At 38.9% G+C, this 22019-nt stretch overlaps 1 protein-coding gene across 1 annotated transcript in view; it reads right to left on the bottom strand.

The window, feature by feature from the left end:
- ESR2 (estrogen receptor 2) overlaps nucleotides 1-20350 on the bottom strand; it is a 46152-nt gene extending 25802 nt beyond the window's left edge. The window contains exons 1-4 of the mRNA XM_068544263.1: nucleotides 19957-20350; nucleotides 18146-18318; nucleotides 9266-9382; nucleotides 1920-2219 (exon numbers count right to left, since the gene is read on the bottom strand). Of these exons, the coding sequence (XP_068400364.1) occupies nucleotides 1920-2219; nucleotides 9266-9382; nucleotides 18146-18318; nucleotides 19957-20309 (943 nt within the window). The 5' untranslated portion in view covers nucleotides 20310-20350. The remainder of the gene's footprint in view (nucleotides 1-1919; nucleotides 2220-9265; nucleotides 9383-18145; nucleotides 18319-19956) is intronic.
- Nucleotides 20351-22019: the final 1669 nt, after the last annotated feature.

Here is a 22019-nt window from a genome sequence, read left to right as displayed (position 1 = left end):
GTCTTTGTTTTCTTACAGGAAAAATGGGGGCAACAAGGCCTATCTCTGAGAATTTCCTACAGTTAGGATCTCTCATCATCCTCATTTCACAGATGAGGAAACTATGGCACAGAGAACACACATGGTTCAAATCTTTGAACAATTATAACACAAAGCCGCACAAAGGAGAATTTAATAGAGTAATGAATGGAAAGATGGATAAATCCTTTCCAAAGCCACATCCTACACTCAATTCCTGTTCCTGATATGTGTACACGTTTCAATCTCACCCACAGTTATAGACAATAAGCCTACCCAAAGGAGATCAAGCTTTTCATACTTGTAGATATTCAACAAAACCAAGGCTAGGTGATATTCTAATTTTTCTTTTGGTTTAGACAATGACTATATTAGCTGAGAAAGGGGGAAAAAAATCCCACAGCTTCAGACTATGCCTAAGCTTTCTGAAAATTTTCCAAAATACCAGGCTTGAAGAGGAACTAATGCAGCTTAAGAGTTTGGTTTTGTTTTGGCACAAAGAAGCTGCACAGCTCTCAGGAGTAATTAATTTCACCACTACTCTCCACGTGGGATCTTGAAAACTAGGCTTGGAATACACGTAGAGCAAAAGCTAGAGGAAATTGCGTCAGTATTGTCTCCTATGGGAAAGAGCTGAGAAAAAAACAGCATTCCGGCAAAGATGAAGATGCTAGACTATCAAAACCAAAGTGGAAAACCTGAAAATTCTCAGAAAGCTCAGAAGCAAACGAATGACCCCTATGGATACTATTACCTGAGGCTCTTACACCCAGCTGCTCTTCACCCAACTTCATGCCCCCTTCTCAATCTTTAAAATGTGCTTAATGCAGTTGCTGACCTCCAGGCCATGGAAATTGTCCCTAGTGGCTTAGAACTTGGAGAGAGACCTCATTTCTTAGACAAATGTATAGATGTACATGGATAAGCCCTTCCAGGGGGATGGTGGGTTGCTCTCATTCTACGTTGGGATCCTTGATTCATTCTTTCACAGAAACACCAATTCAAATAATAATTAGATGGTGACAATGCAGTATATGCTACAAACTGGTCTTGGAAAGTGGACACATTATAGGATAGAAAATGAATGTTCTAAACGACAATTTACGAATAATCAAACCCATTTTTAACTTTATCAAGTTAAAAAGCATTCCAGGTTTATTGATGATTCATGTTACTTCTACAGCTGATTTACTCTATTTATCCATATATATGTACATACTACTGATTCTTTCTCTATTGGAACAAAATTTTACAATTCCTATTTAGCATCTGAGAAACGTTTCACTTTCATACTGGTCATACTGAGCCCCACCCCTCCTCCCAAGGTGAGAAGTCCACAGCCAAGAGATGGGTTAAGGTGGAGCCCAGCTCCCTTCCTTTTAGACCATGTTCCAGGTCCCAGGACCCTAGAATTTCCTGCCTAAATGGCCTCATATCCACTTCCAGAGCCTGGGTGGGTCTCTTCCCTGGGTCCATCGTCCCAGGCCAGATCTAGGCATGAGATGTGGCCAACAGGCTAGTGTCTGTAGGAGATGTGGACAGGTAGAATGGGGTATGTGCAAGGTGGTGTGGGATGGATCCAGGAGTGGGAGAAGAAGGCAGAGAGTCAGGAAGAGAAGGGGTCCACCATATACAACTCTTTCTGCACTACCATGTCTGGTACAGAACTCAGAGGAATTCAAGAATTCTAAATTGGAACCTGGCCTTCCAGGACGTGTTGAAGGCATACATGTCAAAATAGGAAGAAAGAACATATTTCATTTAAAGGTCATAAATCAAGCTCTCAAACTGCTAAATACCCAAGACACAATGTGGAACTCCATTTTGTATTCTTGCCCCATAAATGTTAGAGGCAGCCCTTTCCACAAATAAATTTAAAGCTAAGACCCAGAAAGCCCTACCCGGAATTTTCTTGGCCCAGCCGATCATGTGTACCAGCTCCTTGTCAGCCAGCTTGGTCAGGGACATCATCATGGAGGCCTCGGTGAAGGGCGTGCTGGGGCGGCTCACGAGCACGTGGGGCGGCTCGGCCTCGAGGAGCGTGAGCACCAGCTGCTCTGGGCTCAGGGCACTCAGCAGCAGCTCCTTCACTCGGGTCACGTGTCCACCGTTTTTCTTGGCTTTGCTCAGGCAGTGCAGCTGCTCATCAGAATTTCTCTGCCTTCGAACTACGCGGTACCCACACCTTTCTCTCCGGGAGCCTAAAGCAGAGAGCAGATGATAACACACTGCTTTCCCGTCTCTTCTCCAACCCAGCAGTCAAGTTCCCCCAATCGCCAGGGTAAAAATGAAGCAATGATATCACTGGAAGACCTGAGTCTATTCACAGAATGTGCCTTAGAACAGGAGCCTGACTTTTATTTCTGGAGCCTGTGGGGCACGTACTAAAGATTATTATATTTGTGACGGACTGTACTGGCAAAATCAGTAATGACTTTTTAGGGACAATAGCCCAAATGATCTTTAGGTTTCCATTTCAAGGTCATCTATTCCATTTCTAAATCTAAATCCATTTCTCTTTTAAAGAGTGCTGGTATACCTCAGTTTCCAAACCATGAAATTAGGAATCTTCTTCAGGAAGAAGATAAGGAAAAGTTAGGAACTGAATATAAATAATGCACTTTTAATAATACACCCTTAAATTCTTTTGCGTGTGTGTGTGTGTCTGTGTCTGTGTCTGTGTATTCTTTTTACATACTTAACACAAATAAGTTTGTTTCAAACAATAAAGTAATTGAAAAAATCTGGAAAATATAGATGAGCACAAAATTTGGCTTAAAGTCAGTTTTTCTTTTAATGCTTTTATACTTTTCCATATTTTCTACACAACTTTAGGACATACATAGTGTATGTATATATGTGTGTATATATATAATTGTATAACCTCCCTTTTCTTTTTTTATTAAAAATGTATCATTTTATAACAATTAAAAAATCTGTATAGCATTCTGTTCTATGAGTATAGCACCACATATTTAAAGTGTCCCCCATTGATGGAACTCTAGGTTGGTTCCAATTTCTTTGCTACTATATTACACATTACAATGAAAATGCATCTTTGTACCTGTATCCAATTACTCCCTTGTAATAAACAGAAAGAAGTCAAGTTGCTGAACCAAGTTGCTCATTTAAATTAAAATTTAAAATTTTGATACGTATTGATAGATTGCCCTTCAAAACTATTTTAAAATTTATAATCTAAATAATACTTTAAGGGCTACCTATTTTCTTATAACACGATTGGACATTAAAAATCATTTTTAATCTTTGCTAATCTGGCAAGTGACTAAACAATCTCATTTTACTTTGTATTTTTTCAATTACTAGCAAGGTTGACTAAAATGTTTGCCCTTCATTTTCTCTTACTTGTATATTGCCTATTTGCTTCTTTTGCTCTTTATCTCCTTAATTACCTACAGAGGCTCTTTATATAGAAATGATAACTTCTGTTGTATTCAATATTTGTCTTAGTTGTTAATATATCTTTTAACTCTGCTCACGGTGTCTTCTGTCATAAGAAGATTTAGTACATAGTCACATCTGTCTTTTTGTTTCACATAAAGATTACACAAATATTCTCCTATATCTTTTTTAAACACTTCTGTGGTTCAAACCTATTTGAAATTTTATGTATGTTTCTATTATGTCATATTGATATTTCATGTTATGCTTTTCCAAATGGATGTACAACTTTCCACATACCATTTATTAAATAAGCTTTTCCCATTGATTTTTATAAAATGCCTTGTCATTTAATAAATAATTGTGTATAAAAGTATCTTCCTTCCAGATTTTCTACTCTTTTTCATAGATCTATTTTTCTATTCCTGTGCTGGTACCAAAACGTTTCAGTTACTGTAAGTTTATATAGCAGAACACAATGGGATAATGTCTTTAAGAAAGAAGCTTTCGGGCTTCCCCGCTGGCTCAGTGGTTAAGAATCCACCTGCCAATGCAGGGGACACGGGTTCAAGCCCTAGTCCGGGAAGATCCCACATGCCGCAGAGCAACTAAGCCCGTGCGCCACAACTACTGGGCCTGCACTCTAGAGCCTATGAGCCACAACTACTGATACCTGTGAGCCACAACTACTGAGCCCGTGAGCCACAACTACTGAAGCCCATGTGCCTAGAGCCCGTGCTCCACAACAAGAGAAGCCACCACAATGAGAAGCCCAGGCACCGCAACGAAGAGTAGCCCCCACTCGCCACAACTAGAGAAAGCCCACGCACAGCAACAAAGACCCAACTAGCCAAAAATAAATTACTTAAAACAAATAAATTTTTAAAAAAAAGAAAGAAGCTTTCAATTCAGAATTATAGTCCCAGCTAACCTATCATTCAAGAGTGAGGATAAATTAAAGGCATTTTCAGTTTAAAAAGATTGGGAACATATATCACTCACAGCCCCTTTGAAATAAATACTGTGTTCTTTGGGATGGAGAAAAATGAACCTGAAGGAAGCAAAGAAAGTCAAGAAGCAGTGGTAAGAAAATAAACTGGTAAATATGTGAGTAAATCTGAAAAACACTGAATAAAATAATAATTTTTCGAGGTACAGAAACAAGGTAGAACCAAAATACCAGACAATAACATATAAGACGAGAGAGGAATAATTTTGAATAGAACATTCGAAAATTTTTCATTTAGGAAGAGAGATACCTATTAGAGAGAGTGGCTTGATTCTAAAATTAATCAGGAATGCATGCTAAAAATAGAAATAGTGTCACTAAAAGAATTAAAACAGAATGTATGATTTCCAAACTGGCAGAAGAGAAAAAAGAAACCAGGAAAATATGATCAACTCCAAAAAGGAAAAAAAGTAGAAAATACGTGATGAATTCTTTTTTTAAAGCACAAAATAAGATGATAGAAATGAACCCAAATACTAACGATCACGATAAACATAAACAGACTAAATTAATCAATTAAGAGCAATTCTCAGATCAGACATATTTTTTAATCTAGACATAGACTGGTTATAAGGAATACATCTAACATGCAGAAAAACTGAAAGTAAAGGGATAGAAAAAGATACAACAGGCAAAAATTAACCAAATAAATTGGAGTTACTATCAATATCAGACAAAATAAACTTTAAGGTGAAAATCATTATTAAGGTCTCATAAGTAGATTAGAAAAGGAAGGTAAATAATTCTAAGCTCATATACATCAAAACGACAAGAAAACACAGCCTACAAACAAAACACCAAAAAGTGATTGAAAGAAAAAGAGAAATTGACAAATACACTATTATCAATATAATGGGATGTTTTAATATATCTCTCTCAGCAACTAACAAAATAGATGGGGAAAAAGAATATAGAACATTTGAACTGCACAATTAAGAAGTTTGAGCTATAAAAACTCATGGAATTTGCAAAAATTATCACATAACAAGTCATTAATAAAACTTTAACTAAAACTGATATCATATAGATCATATTCTCTGACCACAATAAAAATAGAAATCAGTAACAAAACTATAACTTCCAAAGTCCTATGAGCACAAAAATATTTCTAAATATTCATTGGTTAAAGACAAAAGGGTAAGATGGAATTTAAAAAGACATAAGTCAAGATGTTGCTAGCATGGGCACAACATTTATATGAATCTTCCCTAAAAAAAAAATCTAAAATTTAAAATCAGAATGCCTAGTTTCTATACTCCCACCATTGTGTTTGTTCACGAAATTCAATTGTCCACATTTATACAAAGAAATATTACTTAGGAGGTATGAGCAAATTTAAATTATTTGCTTCCAAGAAAATTTATCTGAATTTCCCTTATCCTTGGCTAATTGCAGTAGAAGAAAGGGCTCTATTCATCTAGGGATAACTGAATCAAAATTTTCATGAAAAGAATTAAAAGCCTAAAATATAATTCATTTTATTAGTAATCAGATAAAGTGCTATTATTATTTACATTATATATAATATTATAATTATATTATTAAAGGTCGATTATACCTCCAGGGTAAAATGGGACAAAATGTATGGTTAAGAAAGTATCTTTCTGATCACACATTTCTCTTTTGTGGCGTATATGAGGATAAGGAGTTTACAAAACAGATTTCCATACAAAGTAAAAGGTTTTGATTCCACACATTCAAATTTATTTGACCAAATTTCCCCAACAAAGTTCTATGTACTAGACCCTGTTCTAAGTTAGGGTCAATAAAATAAAGCCCCTAGAATCTATTGATAGAGTTCCTAGTTTTAACTGGTAAATCAAGTTGTATTCTATACACTGGAATAAAATGAAATTGAGAAGGTCAAAAGATAAAGTCATCGACAAAGAACTCACATTTTTCTACCAAGGACATTCCTAGTGTTACGGCTTTGACACCGTAATCCAAGCAGTCACTCAGTGTGCCTCTGAGTGAGCTTAATGAGAAAGTACCAAATAGGAGTGCTCCATATTAGAAAGTGCCCCAGCGAAAAGATGATGACAGCAACAACAATGGTAAATGATGATCATGACAGCTAATATCTACTGGAAGCTTCTGTATGCCAGACATTGTGTATTATTGTACATAGATTATCCCATCCTGACAACCACCCTAGAGAAAAGGTGCTATTACTATCTCCAACATACAGGGGAGGATCCAGGCACAAGAGAGCTCAAGTAACTTGCCCAAGGTAGAAAAGCTAGAAAATAGCAGAAGCAGGATCTAAAACCAATCAGTGGTCTGAATCCAGAGCTGGTGCTTTTAACAACAATTTTATATCACCTCCCTATCAAATCACTTTCAAGTGTCTATACAGCAGGTGAATAAAGAGATGGCATCCGAAAGATGCTGAGCGATTGTCCCAACACAGGGATCTAGATCAGGTATACAGTTATTCAGATTGGTTTCCTGCCTATTTGCATTTCAGTGTATTCTTATAATGAAGCCTTGTCCCTGAAGCTAGTCTGGGTGGGTACCCTCCTACCATTTAAACAACCATATTAATACCTCAGCAGAAAGGACTGGAAATGCAGAAGAAAAAGGTGATGACAAAAGGGACAGGATTTCTGAATAAAACAGGGAAGTGGAATTACGCAGGAGGATCCAGAATGCAGGGAGACTGCCTAATCCTCTAAGATTGGATAGAAGGAAGAATCTAGATCAAGGGTTTTCTCAGGAGGGCAGACAAGAAGAGGGCTGGGAAAGGAGGGAGGCACAGTTAAGAAAATTCACTCCTAATCGTCTTTTCCCGTGGTCAGTAAAGGGCCAAAATATCCATCTGTTTGCATGTCAATCTATCTCATTCCTTCTGTAATCTAAGATAATGAAATATTTTTTCTTAGCCCTATACAGTGACTTTTTGGTCAAATTCAATGACCTGTTCCAGGAAAAATTCAGGAACATCTCCGAACTCTGCTTTCTGAAACTGCATTGTATCGAAACTCCTAACTTATATGAGTCTTTCAACAAGGGAGAAAGGAAGGAAAAGCAAAATTTAACGCCAGGCACTGTGTTAGGTCTTTATTCCTCACAAAACTCAATGAAGCAGATACCTCTTTTTCAGAGATAAGGAAACCGAGGGCCAGAAAGGTTAGGTCGTTTAAGCATAGTCACCGTTAGCAAGAAGTAATGAGACAAAAAAATGAGATTCCATCTATGGGGGGGGGGGGGGTCCAGTCCTCCTGTTCTTCTCACCGCATACACTGCCCCCTACAGCTGGAGTGTATGTGCTACTGCCCTGGTCCCAAACCAGGAGAACCACAGCCACTAACAGACTCTAGTACATTCAAAGCGTTTCTAACCTAAGGCTAAATTGGAAATCTTTTTTTTCTTTAAAGTATACAATTTAAAATATTGTTTTACTTAAAACATGACATATTTATTTGCAGTCTTTGGTCAGAGGGCCAAGGATTTCTCTTTAAGCACCTCTGCCAATTTAATCACAAGTTACCTTGTCTCTGGATTTTCAGTTTCAGCTTCTTTAAAACAGAGCAAGAACTTAGGCACTCCTAAAGCAATCTGAATGCAGACTCTTTATAGGTGTATAATGGTTTTGCCCCAATCTCACCCATACCTAACCCAATAGCTATTAGTCCTTTACAGTTTTATTCAAAGCTTTCACAGGAACAACTATCTTTTCCTACTCATATTTCATATGTTTGCATAAAGTTTAATTAAATTATATGATTTAACAATTACAATGAGTAGAAACAGGTTGGGAAGAAGCCCATTGGTTACTGATAAGGATATAACTGAAGTGGCGTTTATGAAAGTAACCAATACCCACTGGGAGGTCATGGGCATTGGCAGGATATTTTACAGAGGAAATGGAGAACAGAAGTGATTTTAGGAAGCCAGAGAACTGTGGTTAAATTAAGAGAACTTCTGCTGTAATTCTGAACTATGGGAGGGAACAGAGAATGTTCAAGGGGCAGAGCTACTAAGAGACTGTCAGGGAGAAAAGAGAGAGGATTTTTTTTTTTAATTTTTCAAATAGTTACAAAGAGAGAAATTACAACAAACCACTGCTAAAATACTGGCTGGCAGAAGAATAAGAAAAGTACAGGCAGAGCTGATACGACTGTATATAAACAAGCAAGTATGTACAACAAGTGAATCAAGTTAGCCAGGTGGAGAGAGTGGAGTGTAAGTATTGTCGTCAGTTGTTATACTAATGTTCTCATTTCTCTGTTTTTTCATGTATGTATATGTGTGTGTTCACATATATATGCACACATACTGTCTTAGAACAAAATCCATACTCTATGTGCTTTCCATAGGTCTATCATGTTTCTGACTCCTATGCATATTTTTTCCACTTCTAGAAAGTTAATGGAGGGATAGGCACGAGTCATCCCAAGTAGCCCACAGGATAGTCAACTTTCTTGTCAGAGCTTTAACCGTGAACATTTACCTGAACTTCATCCTTAGACTTTTCAAGGCCTCAGGCAAATGGTCATCCAGCCCATTTGAGCACCTCAGTGGCTAGAGTTCTCTAATTCATGCAGCAGCCTATTCTGTGGTCAGACCACTTGAACTGTAGAAAGTTCTTCCCTACATTGGGCCAAAATCTGCCTCTTACAACTTGCTCCTGTTCACCCCAGCTCTGTCCTCTGCAGCTTTAGAGAATAAGTCAAAACCCCTGCAATGGGACAGCACACACACACCTGAAGATAATTACCACGTTTGAAATCTCCTCTCATCCAGGCTACATGTCTCCAGGTCCTCAAACTGTCCCCAGTTTGACATGGCTCTCAGCATGTCCCACATATCACAGAAGGGGAAGGGAACACTCACCACACTTCACCATTCCGACTTCATAGCACTTCCGAAGTCGGCAGGCCTGGCAGCTTTTACGCCGGTTCTTATCTATTGTACACTGATTTGTAGCTGGACAAATATAATCATTATGTCCTACAGCAGAGCAAAAAAACAAACAAACAAAAAAAGGAAGTTTATTGTTATAATATTTTGGCTAACTCTCTTTCTGGTCAACAACACAACTAACGTTACCCAGCTGAGAGATAGGAGACATCTTCTTAACCACAGGTACAGGTATAAAAACCAAGTTCAGCCTCATCAGTGCCTTGTTCGTGAGTAAAGGAAACCTAAGAATATTTCAATATCCTACCCTTTTTGAATAGGTTATTCTCTGCAGGTTCTTAGAATTCTCAAGAGATATATTTAGAAATAGTCTCCTCTAGACATGGAAAGTGAGACAGTCACCTGAAATTGATTTGCTCCAAGTCACAGGACTCCTTGAGAGTAACACTTGTATCAGGTCACCAAATTAAACTGCCTGTATTCTTTTACATACATTCCTCTGTGGTATTTAACATGACATTTTAATAGAAATTCACAGCTAAATAAGAGAACTAAACTGGTCAATAAGAGAATATAGAAATCATCAAACAAAACAAGGACAGAAAGAACTGCCACTTGATAATGGTTATGGTGGGTTAAATTATTTTTCTTAATTCTTCACTCCCTCCCTCAGCCTGTGACGTTACAGTGTACTACAGCAGGCAGAGTACACCTCCTCACCAACTCACGTCGGGCTTGGCCGTGGGACTTGCCAATGGTATGGAAGTAGATGTGATACTCCAAAAGTTTGGCTTGGCCTCTTGAGTGCCCATGAGAAGAAAATGCCTAGGGTAGCCACTAGTCCAAGGAGAATGTGGAGACGTGTGGTGCAGACCAGGACTCAACCCAAAGCCCAGAGCCAAGCCTTATGAAGTAGAGCCACCCTAAACAACTCATAGACCCATAACTAAAAAAATAATGCTCACTGTAGTAATCTACAGCCTAAATAGAGTTGTATAGCAATATCTGACTAAGACAATGGTACTTCTTTTATGTAAAGAAGAAACAAGAAAATTTCCATTTCAAAAAGCAGCACTGGGGGCTTCCCTGGTGGCGCAGTGGTTGAGAGTCTGCCTGCCAATGCAGGGGACGCGGGTTCGAGCCCTGGTCTGGGAGGATCCCACATGCCGCGGAGCGACAGGGCCCATGAGCCACAACTACTGAGCCTGCGCGTCTGGAGCCTGTGCTCCGCAACAAGAGAGGCCGCGATAGTGAGAGGCCCGCGCACTGCGATGAAGAGTGGCCCCTGCTCGCCGCAACTAGAGAAGGCCCAAGCACAGAAACGAAGACCCAACACAGCCAAAAATAAATAAATAAATAAATGAAGTAGCTATAACAAAACAAACAAACAAACAAAAGCAGCACTGGGACTTCCCTGGTGGAGCAGTGGTTAAGAATCTGCCTGCCAATGCAGGGGACACGGGTTCGAGCCCTAGTCTGGGAAGATCCCACATGCTGCAGAGCAACTAAGCCCATGCGCCACAACTACTGAGTCCACGCACCGCAACTACTGAAGCCCATGCACCTAGAGCCCGTGCTCTGCAACAAGAGAAGCAGCCGCAATGAGAAACCCGTGCACTGCAACGAAGAGCAGCCCCTGCTCGCCACAACTAAAGAAAGCCCATGTGCAGCAATGAAGACCCAACGCAGCCAAAGAAAAACAAAAATAAAAGCAACAAAAGCATTACTTCAGATGCTGTATGGAAAAGAGATTAGAGGCAGCAAAATTGATGAAGGCCAGGAGACTAAGCAAGAACAAACTGTTGCTGTGCAAACCAGAAAGGAGGTTGCCTGCCTGCCTGGATTGGTAATGATAGGGAGGATGAAGATAAATACAGAGACCTGAGAGATTTAAGGAACAGAAATTATAATAAAATATATAAAAAGTGGAAGTGAACAGGGTATTATGGTGCCTTTATTTCTTAATTGAGTCTTTCAATAGGGCCTGAACTTCTTATGATAAAACCTATAATGGCCCATAATTTCAATGTGGAAAATGGATAAATCTCAATGATAAATTAAACGAGCAAGTCACAAAACAAGTCACAAAAGAACATAAAGGAGAGGATTCCATTTATATAAAGTTCAAAAATAGAAAAAACTATATTGTTTAGGGTTACATGCGTAGGCGGTAAAAACATGGCAAGGAAGGCAGAAGTTAGAACTGTCTTACCTCTGTAGGGGGAGAAGGTGTTGTAACTGAAAGGACCACCCAGAGGGATTCTGGAGATAACCTATTTCATGGCCTGAGCACTAGTCACGCAGGAGGTTGCTCTATAATTCTTTTCTAAACTGAATATAAATATGAAATTTTATATATTTTATACATTATATATCTTTTATATATGGGTATGTGTGTGTGTATATATATTACATATAATATATGTATATATATACTAGAGTAAATACTCTATCCTCTGAGAGAGACTGGAAGCAGAGATATCCCAACAGCAATGAGTAAACTAACACCCAGATCTTGGTTTATGAATATCATTCTCCACTCATAGGAAACTGGGAACCTTGGAGAAACAGTTTATTCCAGCTTATCCCACTGGGGTAGGGAAAGTACAAGATAAGCCTGAAACATCTTGTTGTGCCAGGAAGTAAAGAAGTGTCTAAAGAGTTAGGGGCACATGTCAAAAAAGATACAGAAGGCAGTTTAAGGGAACACTACTGGCCAAATCTGGGATAATTTGGACACCCAAATAAATAATTATATATACTGGAATAAATATATTCCCTAACTCTATCCCCCGAGAAAGCATGGGAGCAGGGACATCACCAGCCTCACAGACATCACCTTAACCAAATATTCAAAGTGTACATCACTAGTATTGGGACAAATTGAAATCAGGCACTACATGAAAGGAGCCAGTCAGAAGAATATAGCATCATTTCTGTGATATTCCTGCCAATAATGTGTAAGCTGAATCTAATGATGAGGGACCATCACACAAACCCACAGTGAGGAGTATTCTGCAAAATAACTGCCCTATAAGATTCCAAATTGTCAAGATCATGAAAACCAAGGAACAACTGAGGAACTGTTCTGGACAGAGAGAGAAAGGCTAAAGACGTAACAACTAAATGCAAAGTGTGATTCTAAACTGGATCCTTTTGCTGGATCCTTTTAACTGGATACAAAAGGATCCAGTGACTTTTGTAGAGGGCACTGTTAGGACAACTGGGGAAACTGGAACAAGTCTAAACATTAGATGGTAATAATGTATCAATGCTAATTTCCCAATTTGACCCTTGTGGCTTTACCGGAATACATGTTAAGTGTTCGGAGGTGACGGGGCATAATGTTGGCAACTCATGATTTCAGGAAAAAACGTTCTTTATATTCTGTATGCACATTTTCTGTAAGTTGGAGACTCATTTTAAAAATGCTCTTTAGATAAATGCTCTCATAGATAAATTTCTTCCTAGCCTGACACACCAACATTCCTGATCTCCTACTGATTTCCAGGTAACTTTCATCAGCATTTCATTTAGTCCTATAACTTCCCTTATAAAGAGCTATAATCCCCATTTTACAAATGAAAACACTTAAGCTCAGTTCAATAATCTCCTTAAAGTTATTGTTTTAGTTTTACATGCCATATAATAAATTTCTACAAACTTAAAAGCTTAAAATCAAACAAATTTATTATCTCATAGTTTCTGCAAATAAAGAGTGCAGACACAGCTTACTCTACTCAGGGTCCCAACAAGGCTGCAACCAACGTATTGACTGGGCTGTGGTCTCATCTGAAGCTCAGGGTCCTCTTTCAAGCTCATTTAAGTTGTTGACAGAATCAATTCCTTGCAGTTGTAGGACCGAGATTCCCATTTTCTTGCTAGTTATAGGCTGGACACTGCTCTCAGCTCCTAGAGGCACCTGCAGTTCCTTGCCCTGAAGCAGTTCACAACGTGATGTTTGCTTTCTTCCAGGCCAGGAGGAGCACATCTCTCTGACTTCCAGTCTCTCCCCAGTCTGCTATGATGGAGTCTTATATAATCACAGCATAATCACAAGAGACTATCCCAACACCATTTGCCATAAAATGTAACCTAACCAAGGGAGCGACTCTGTCATCATATTTACAGGTTCCATACACACTCAAGAATAGGTGGTAGGGGCTTCCCTGGTGGCGCAGTGGCTGAGAATCTGCCTGCTAATGCAGGGGACACGGGTTCGAGCCCTGGTCTGGGAAGATCCCACATGCCGCGGAGCAACTGGGCCCGTGAGCCACAGCTACTGAGCCTGCGTATCTGGAGCCTGTGCTCCGCAAAAAGAGAGGCCACGACAGTGAGAGGCCCGCGCACCGCGATGAAGAGTGGCCCCCGCTTGCCGCAACTGGAGAAAGCCCTCGCACAGAAACGAAGACCCAACACAGCCATAAATAAATAAATAAATAATTTAAAAAAAAAAAAAAAAAGGTTATCTCTGTTCTCTGCAAAATTATTGAGTCTGTCTGAATATGTATTATCATTCATATCCAACTGCGTGAAGGGAAGAGACAGCATTGGACTTGAAATCAGAAGACCTGAGTTTAATATCAGCTCAGCCTCCCGGTTTTCTTATTTTAAAAACAGAGCAATTAGGGACTTCCTTAGTGGCGCAGCGGTTAAGAATCCGCCTGCCAATGCAGGGAACACAGGTTCGAGCCCTAGTCCGGGAAGATCTCACATGCCATGGAGCAACTAAGCCTGTGCACCACAACTACTGAGCCCGCGTGCCACAGCTGCTGAAGCCCACGTGCCTAGAGCCCCGTGATCCGCAACAGAGAGAAGCCACAGCAATGAGAAGCTCGTGCACCACAACAAAGAGCAGCCCCCACTCGTCACAACTAGAGAAAGCCCACACACAGCAACAAAGACCCAATGCAGCCAATAAATAAACACATTTTTTAAAAAATAAAATAATGTAGCTCTTAAAAAAGAAAAAGAAAAAGAAAAAAAACAGAGCAATTATTACCCATACCCTCCCTGGCACTCTTATACTTCAACAGCAAGCATCTATCTTGTGGTTTCTTCCCTCAGGATACCCTTCTTGAGTTCAAGACCAAATAAGTCCCAAGTAATGGAATATATGCCTTGAAGGCAAGAATATTTTACACAACCTATGGGCTGCTACAGCTTCCCATTTAAAGCTTAGCCTATAATGTCTTAAGAAACAAAGAGTTGAAGATTCATGAACAGCAGTCACATGGATTTTAACTTTCAAATGACAATGATAAAAGGTTATTATAAATACCAAAATGAAAGTGCATAGTAGAACATAGTAGTAACATTACTATTATATGTGGATATAAAATAAATAGCCAGAAGGATGAAATTTATGGAAATAACATGAAGAAATGGGCCAAATACATATCAAAAAAAATAACAAAATGTTATAAGAGATGTAAAAGACCTAAATAGATGGAGTCAACGTGTTTCTTGATGTGAAGACTATTACAGAGCTTCCTTCCAAAATAATTCTTAGGTTTAATAAAATATCCACTTTTCTTAACATTAAGGATGGGAGGCCACTTAATAAAATTATTTTAATGTTCCTGTGGACAAATAAACATGAGAAAATAGCCAAGACATTTTTTAAATAGGAGGAATTTATACTGGCATGTATTAAAATTCACTATAAAACTATAATACTTAAAATAATGTGGTACTTATAGAAGAATGAAGAGATAGATCAACAAAACAGTCAGACTAAACAATAGTATATATAGAACTTAATATATATCATATACATAGAAAAAAATTGATGAACACAAGAAAAGATGCTCAAAATCATCAGTAATCAGAAAATGCAAAATAAAACCACAGTGAGATAGAACTACATACCAATATAAATGGAATGGCTAAACTTTAAAAGACTGACAATATCAAGTTTTGATAAGGACATGGAGCAACTGGAACTCTCATACACTGCTGTTGAGAATACAAAATGGTTCGACCACTTTGGAAAACAGTTTGTTAGTTTCTTATAAAGCTAAACATACATTAGCTTATCATACACCCAGCCATTTTACTCATAGATATTTACCCAAAAGAAACAAAAAGATGTCTACACTGAGAGATATGCATAAATGTTCACAGCAGTTTTACTTAAAATAGCACAAAACTAGAAACAACTCAAATGAACAAATAAACAAAATGGGGTACACCTACTGGAATATTAGTAACAAAAAGGAATGAACTACTAATGCATCCAACAACACAGATAAATCTTAAAAGCATCATGATAAGTGAAAGAAACCATACATAAATGGTTACATACTTTATGATTCAATTATATGACACTCTAGAAAAGGCAAAACTATAGGAACAGAAAATAGATCAAGAGTCACTAGAGCTGTTGGTTGCACAAGTCTGTGGATATACTAAAAACCATTGAATTGTGTACTTTAAATGGGAGAATTGTGTGATATATTATCTCAATAAAGTGGTTTAAAAAAAAAAAAAAGAGTCACCAGAGCCTGGGAGGTTGGGGTGAAATTGGCTGCAATGGGCATGAAGGAATATTTTGGGGTTATAGTAATGCTCCATATCTTAATTATGGTGGTGGTTACATGACTACATGTATTTTCAAAATTTATAAAACTGTAAAAATAAAATAGGGGAATTTTACTGTATGTAAATTATATCTCAAACAAAAAATTAAGCTCCTATATTCAAAAAAAAAAAAAAGCAATGAAAATGGATTTATTCAATAAAACAATGTGGACAAAATTGACAATTTGTGAAAATATATTTGATTCTTATTTCATTCAACATACCAAAAAAATTGAGTAGCCATTTTCAGTTATTGCAATGCATTTATACTAGAGGGCACCAAAAATATGAAGAGTCCAAAGAAATAATCATTTAGGCATGAAGCAATTGTAAGAGCACTAACTCTTTCCCATTTGCACTATTAGGATATGACATTCCTTTTCCCTTTCCCAGCAGTTCCTCTGCTGATGCAGTAGGAAAGAATGGGGAAAGCATACGAAACTTACTTTTTATTGTTTTCAGCTACAGTCTCAGGGTTCATGAAGTATCATGAAAGATATTCCATGCAGAGATTTTTCCCAAACAGCAAATAAGAAGAATTCTCTTTTTTAAGGATGTAGTTAGTTGTTTGGGGTCAAAATTTCCTTAGGAGATAAAATTCTAGAACCTCAACAAGACAGAGAATTGTCATCATATCAAGAGTTTGGTTCTGAATTTCAGAAAATCTGAATTGCTCTTATCATATACCGCAGGAAACTGGACCTGGCCTTATAATCTACTAGTACAATGATCATAAACAAAAAATTTTAAGCACTGAATATGTTAAACATAGAATGAAAAGCTCTGTGTATGGAAAAGCAAAAATAAGCAACCGTGATTTATGTTTTGATAATATTTGATGACATCAGCTTCCTTTATCTGTGCTGTTTTTCCTTTCTGTAAGAAAAGTTTGGAAATGGCAGAGGGCCTTCATCCACCTAACTATGAAGATTTTGGAGGAGGAGGGTTTAAATGAGATTAGGATTAGAAGAGAAATACAAGGAAGAAAGAAAAGACGTGATATCTGAACTGAAAACAGAAGAGTTAAAAGAAAAACTAGAATAACTTGAATTTGCAGGTTGTTTATAACTGACCAAATATTTTCACATAAGCAACCTCATTTCCTTTTTAGAACAACTCTGTGAGTATCTCCATTTCACAGATGAGCAAACAGGCTGGGAAGTAAAGCCACAGAGAGTGGCTAAGTGGAGGGCCCAGGATAAACAGGTGGTCATCTATGAAGGGTGAATTTCAGAGGACTCAGAGGAAGGTGATTCCTTATCTACCAACAGTCTACCCCTCACCTCCCTCTGGATTACATCAGCTTCTCTGCTCGAGGTAAAATGCTCTCTTAATCTAGAGTTATCATTGGGTGAATTAACTCAGTAAATTGCCGTTTGCCACTTGCACACTATGAATTGCTTTAAGGTTGCTTTCCTTAACCGGATAAGAACAAGGCACTGAGGCCTTGGCAGAAAAGGGAAGGGAGCTCTGAGATGGGAACATGGGACACTGCCTGGGAGTAGGGCTGCCGAGGGAGGGGTGAAGGGGCAGAGAGACAGCCAAGAGCACAAGTAAGCAGGAAAGCGCCTTCAGCAAATTAGGGCCAGCAAGGACATGTGTGGTAAGGGGCTGACTGGCCTTGAAACCAGGTGTGTACAGTTTGAAATTGATTAAAAAGGCCACTAAAACAAACAAACAAACAAAAACCCAGCCCAGCAGAAATTTGGAGAAGGGTAGGGAAATAGTCTAAACCCAGACCAGGAAACGGGATTGTGAAGGAGGTTCCACTAGTTCAGGGCAAGACATTGCCTCTAGATAGATTCTCAAAGACCACTGGAGTTGAACTACTGACTTCTGATCATTTCCGTAAAACATGTTTATTCTCTCTTCCTCAGGAGCCAGCCCACCATCATGACTGTTACTTATGCCAGATATTAAACATAAGACAAAGGAAGAAACAATCTTTGCAGTTCCTAATGAGCACGCATTTTTTTGCAAGCTTTATCTTCACAAGGGTTGTAGGTAGACGTCTTCTCCCAAGAAGACGGCGATGGGTGATGATGGGGTGAGACCCATTTGGGTTCTGGGGTAGAGATCTGCAATGGAAGATAAAGTACTCTACACTTGAAACAATCCACCCCACCCACAAACACACATGATCCTCTGAACTGCTCATCAAGTACTCTGTGTACAAAGCAGGCCAAAGGTGAAATTTCTGCCAGGTCATCTGAAAACTTGTTTAAAAGCAAAAGTGGAAAACTAAAGAAGCAGCTAACAATACCCTTGTACCTTGAATGCTTCTTTTAAAAAAGGCCTTACATCCTTCACACGACCAGACTCCATAGTGATATCCCGATGCATAATCGCTGCAGACCGCACAGAAGTGGGCATCCCTCTTTGAACTTGGACTAGTAACAGGGCTGGCACAACTGCTTCCACTAGCCTTCCTTTTCAATGTCTCTCTAGGGGCAAAGAAAACATTCATTGTAAAAGAGCATTAAAGGTAAAACAGGGCCTTTCTAGAAAAACGAACAGCATGAACATTGCCTAATTTATCTCTTTGCCCTCAAGGGTTCATGATAAATATATTGCAAGAAGTCTGATCAAGCAAAACCTTTGTTACTGATATCAGATCTATGAAGAGTCACCCTGTTGGGATGACTGATGCCCGAAAGTGGTTAAGCAAGTTTATGCCCACCCATGCAGTGCTGACGAGCACCAGTAACCACAGATGGCCAGCTGTAGCCATCAGGGTGTACAACTTTGAGTGTAATAAGTGACCAGATCCAGTCTGGGTGGAAATGGTGGGGAGAAGAAAAGGGGAGAGAGGAAGAAGAGAGAAGAGAAGGGGAGATCGTGAACATGTGCCTGTCCTTTGAGAAGGCTTTGGAGGAAGGTGTTAAGTGCTGGGTAGAGGGAGGGCCAGGGCTTCCACAGAGAAAGGGACAGCCCACAAGGGAGCACCAACAGGCACTAAAAACACCTGGTTAGTTCCTAATTTTGCTACGGCATGTTTCTTTCGGAAAGGAAATAGTAGAAGTACGATTATTTATAAATTAAGGTAATTATACTATGGTTTAATTTACCCAAATATTAGCAGAACTCTGATTAGAACTTGTGCTCAGAAACAAAATATTTCTTCCTTTAAACACTGAATGAGAAAACATTAGTTTTAAAAAGTTATCTACAATTTTCATATTCTCTTTTACCAACAAAAAAGAAGTTTTTTTGAAAGAAGAAAAATAAAATTACTGTGTAATACGGCTTTCTCAAAGTTTTACGATATTTGAAAGTAATACATTTCAAATATGCTGTAACTTAGTACTTGGGTTGTTTTGGAAATTTATCTCCCCTTCATGCTTCTCCCTATACTACCTCTGCTCTCCGTAGCCATAATTATCATTAAAAAGATCTGGGTTTGATCCCTTGTCAGGGAACTAAGATCCCACAAGCCGTGCAGAGCAGCCAAAAAAAAAAAAATTACAAATTGAATGGAAATAACCCATTATATTACCTTGCACTTAGAGTTTAAGAAAGGTCAAATAAAGTCCACATTTAAATAGTTTCCCATCAATCTTTATAAAATGTTATTATTTTAGTTCATTGTTTAAAAGCTTGTACCAATGTTTGTCTGTCTTTTCCGGCTTCACCTGTCTAGTATTTCATTAAGTTGTAATATTGACAGTTACTTTTATCTTGGACACAATTTGTCATGAACACTAAATTGTGATTTCACTGCAAGATAAGAAGGATCTAACCTGAAAGTAAAGTAAAAATTTCTTTTACAAACCCAAATCACTTCATCAAGAAGAAAGTGATTTAAGTTAAATTCTTTATTTTCTAAAGACAGTAGTCATGATAGTGAATTCTCCCCCAAAACACAGATCTGTAAGCTCAACTTTGTAGTAAGAACTAGAATATCAGATTAGATATTCTAGAATTCAGAATTCTAGAATTCAGAATATCAGATGTTTTAGGTGCTCTATTTGATCTATGTAATAATGAAGACCTTGTATAACATATATCTTTCTTTCCACTAAATCATAAAGCAATCTGAATAAAGGCCATGAACTACAATTCAGAATGAAGACTGGATTTACCTGTTCCCAGGTAAGGTGTGTTCTAATGATCTCGTTTCACACCAAGGACTCTTTTGAGGTTCTGCATACAGAAGTGACGACTGGCAATGGATGGCTAAAGGAGAGAGGTGCCCAGGAGTTGGCCACAATACATTTGGGCTTGTGGTCTGTCGACCAGGCCCACCTTCCGAGTTATTGGGAATACTGTAATTCATCACGGCAGGGCTACAGAATGTCATGGCTGAATATTCATGGTGGCTCTCTACATAGGAGGAAGGTATATATATGGGGCCTGGCTCCAGGGGTAGGATGGATTGACTGCAGTTGTAGGAGACAGGAGAGTTAAGGCTAGATGGTGAGTTTTTGATATCCATGTCTTGAATAGGTAACAGCTAGGAAAACTCCTTGTGAGAAGAGGCACAAAGGGACATTATAATGTTCTCAAAGAATCATAGACAGGTATGGCTGTGAAGAAAAAAAAAAGACATTTCTAAGTTACAGATACAAGCATACTATTAAAAAGGTTGACATATTTCTATTAAACACACACACACACACACACACACACACACACACACACACACGTATGGGCCTAGAAATACATCCTGAAAAATATACACAAAAATATTAACCTCAGAGGGGTAGGAATGTAAGGCATGGAACTCATTTTCTACTTCATTCACTTCCATAATGCTTTTGTTGTCAACCATGATAATTTTTTTACCATGAGAATTTAATATAAAGTGCTTTTAAAACTTAAAAAACACAGGGAGTTCCATGGTGGCCCAGTGGTTAGAATCCTGGACATTCACTGCTGTGGCCTGGGTTCAATCCCTAGGAACTGAGATCCCACAAGCCACATGGCACGGCAAAAAATAAATAAATAAAAATTAAAAATAAAAAAAATTAAAAACACAGGATTAAATCAAAATGCCATGCCAACCAGTTTTCTTTTTCTTTTTCTTTTTTTTTTTTTTGAGCTAGATAAGTTCATTGTTAAATTCTTACAGAAAAATAACCAGGAAAACCCTGAAAGCGCAGATCAATGAGCAGGACTAGCAATAACAGATCTTCAAACACACTATGAATAGCCAATAATGAAAAAGGAATAGACAGGCCAATGCACCTGTATCAATGATCAATTTATTGCCTTTCACCTAATACACTCTTCAGTATATGTTCTATGGCAATGGAATTCCTTAAGCATTTAAACTGAGCCCAGTGCTAAGCTTTCGCAGTTGAGGCGCTGCAGGGACGCTGCAGGGTCACTGCAGGAGGAAGAGGCCGCAGTGATTTCTGGCAGGGGCAGAGGCTGGCAGTGTGGATGTGAGAACATCCAGTGGCGCCTGTGCCAGCCATAAGTCCAGAACGAGGTCCCACTACAAACTTGTAGCCCTGGCACGGCGAGAACCTTTCTGCAATCACCTGTTCAGACTATGGCCTGAGGAGTTACACAGAAGTTGTTCCTTGTGCAAGTTTCATCACCAGCACATGCACGCTCTGAAGGTCTTCTGCCCCCACGGGCACCTGGACTCCCAGGGCACACCCACACCACCAGCTGCTTAATCGCCCGCTCGCCACCTGTAACTCCAGACCACTTTTGTCCAGCTACACCAGTTAACATTTCTGCTAATTAGTGGCCAAACCATTTTTTTCCAAGGAGGTCTGGATCCCCCAAGTTTGTCCGTCTTTGGGTACTCTACCTCAGCTCCATGTAGAGTTCCTTATATCTTATACTTAATCTCTCATCATAGTCGGTAATTCTTATATTAGACTTCCCCTGTTGAACCTACTGTGTAGTTTCTATCTCCTGATTGGACCCAGACTGCTATGCAATAGAATGGAAAATCCCAAAACAGCAAATTCAAAAACTCAAGGGACTTCCCTGGTGGTCCAGTGGTTAAGAATCTGCCTTCCAATGCAGGGAACGCAGGTTCAATCCCTAGTTGGGGAAGTAAGATCCCACATGCTGCGGGGCAACTAAGCCCATGTGCCACAACTACTGAGCTCACGTGCTCTGAAGCCCACGTGCCACAACTAGAGAGCCCATGTGCCACAACTACTGAGACCGTGCGCTCTGGAGC

Source organism: Eschrichtius robustus, chromosome 1, assembly GCF_028021215.1.
Source record: "Eschrichtius robustus isolate mEscRob2 chromosome 1, mEscRob2.pri, whole genome shotgun sequence".
Classification (NCBI taxonomy): domain Eukaryota; kingdom Metazoa; phylum Chordata; class Mammalia; order Artiodactyla; family Eschrichtiidae; genus Eschrichtius; species Eschrichtius robustus.
Note: the sequence above shows the minus strand (reverse complement) of the source record. Positions and strands in the feature narration are given on the sequence as shown.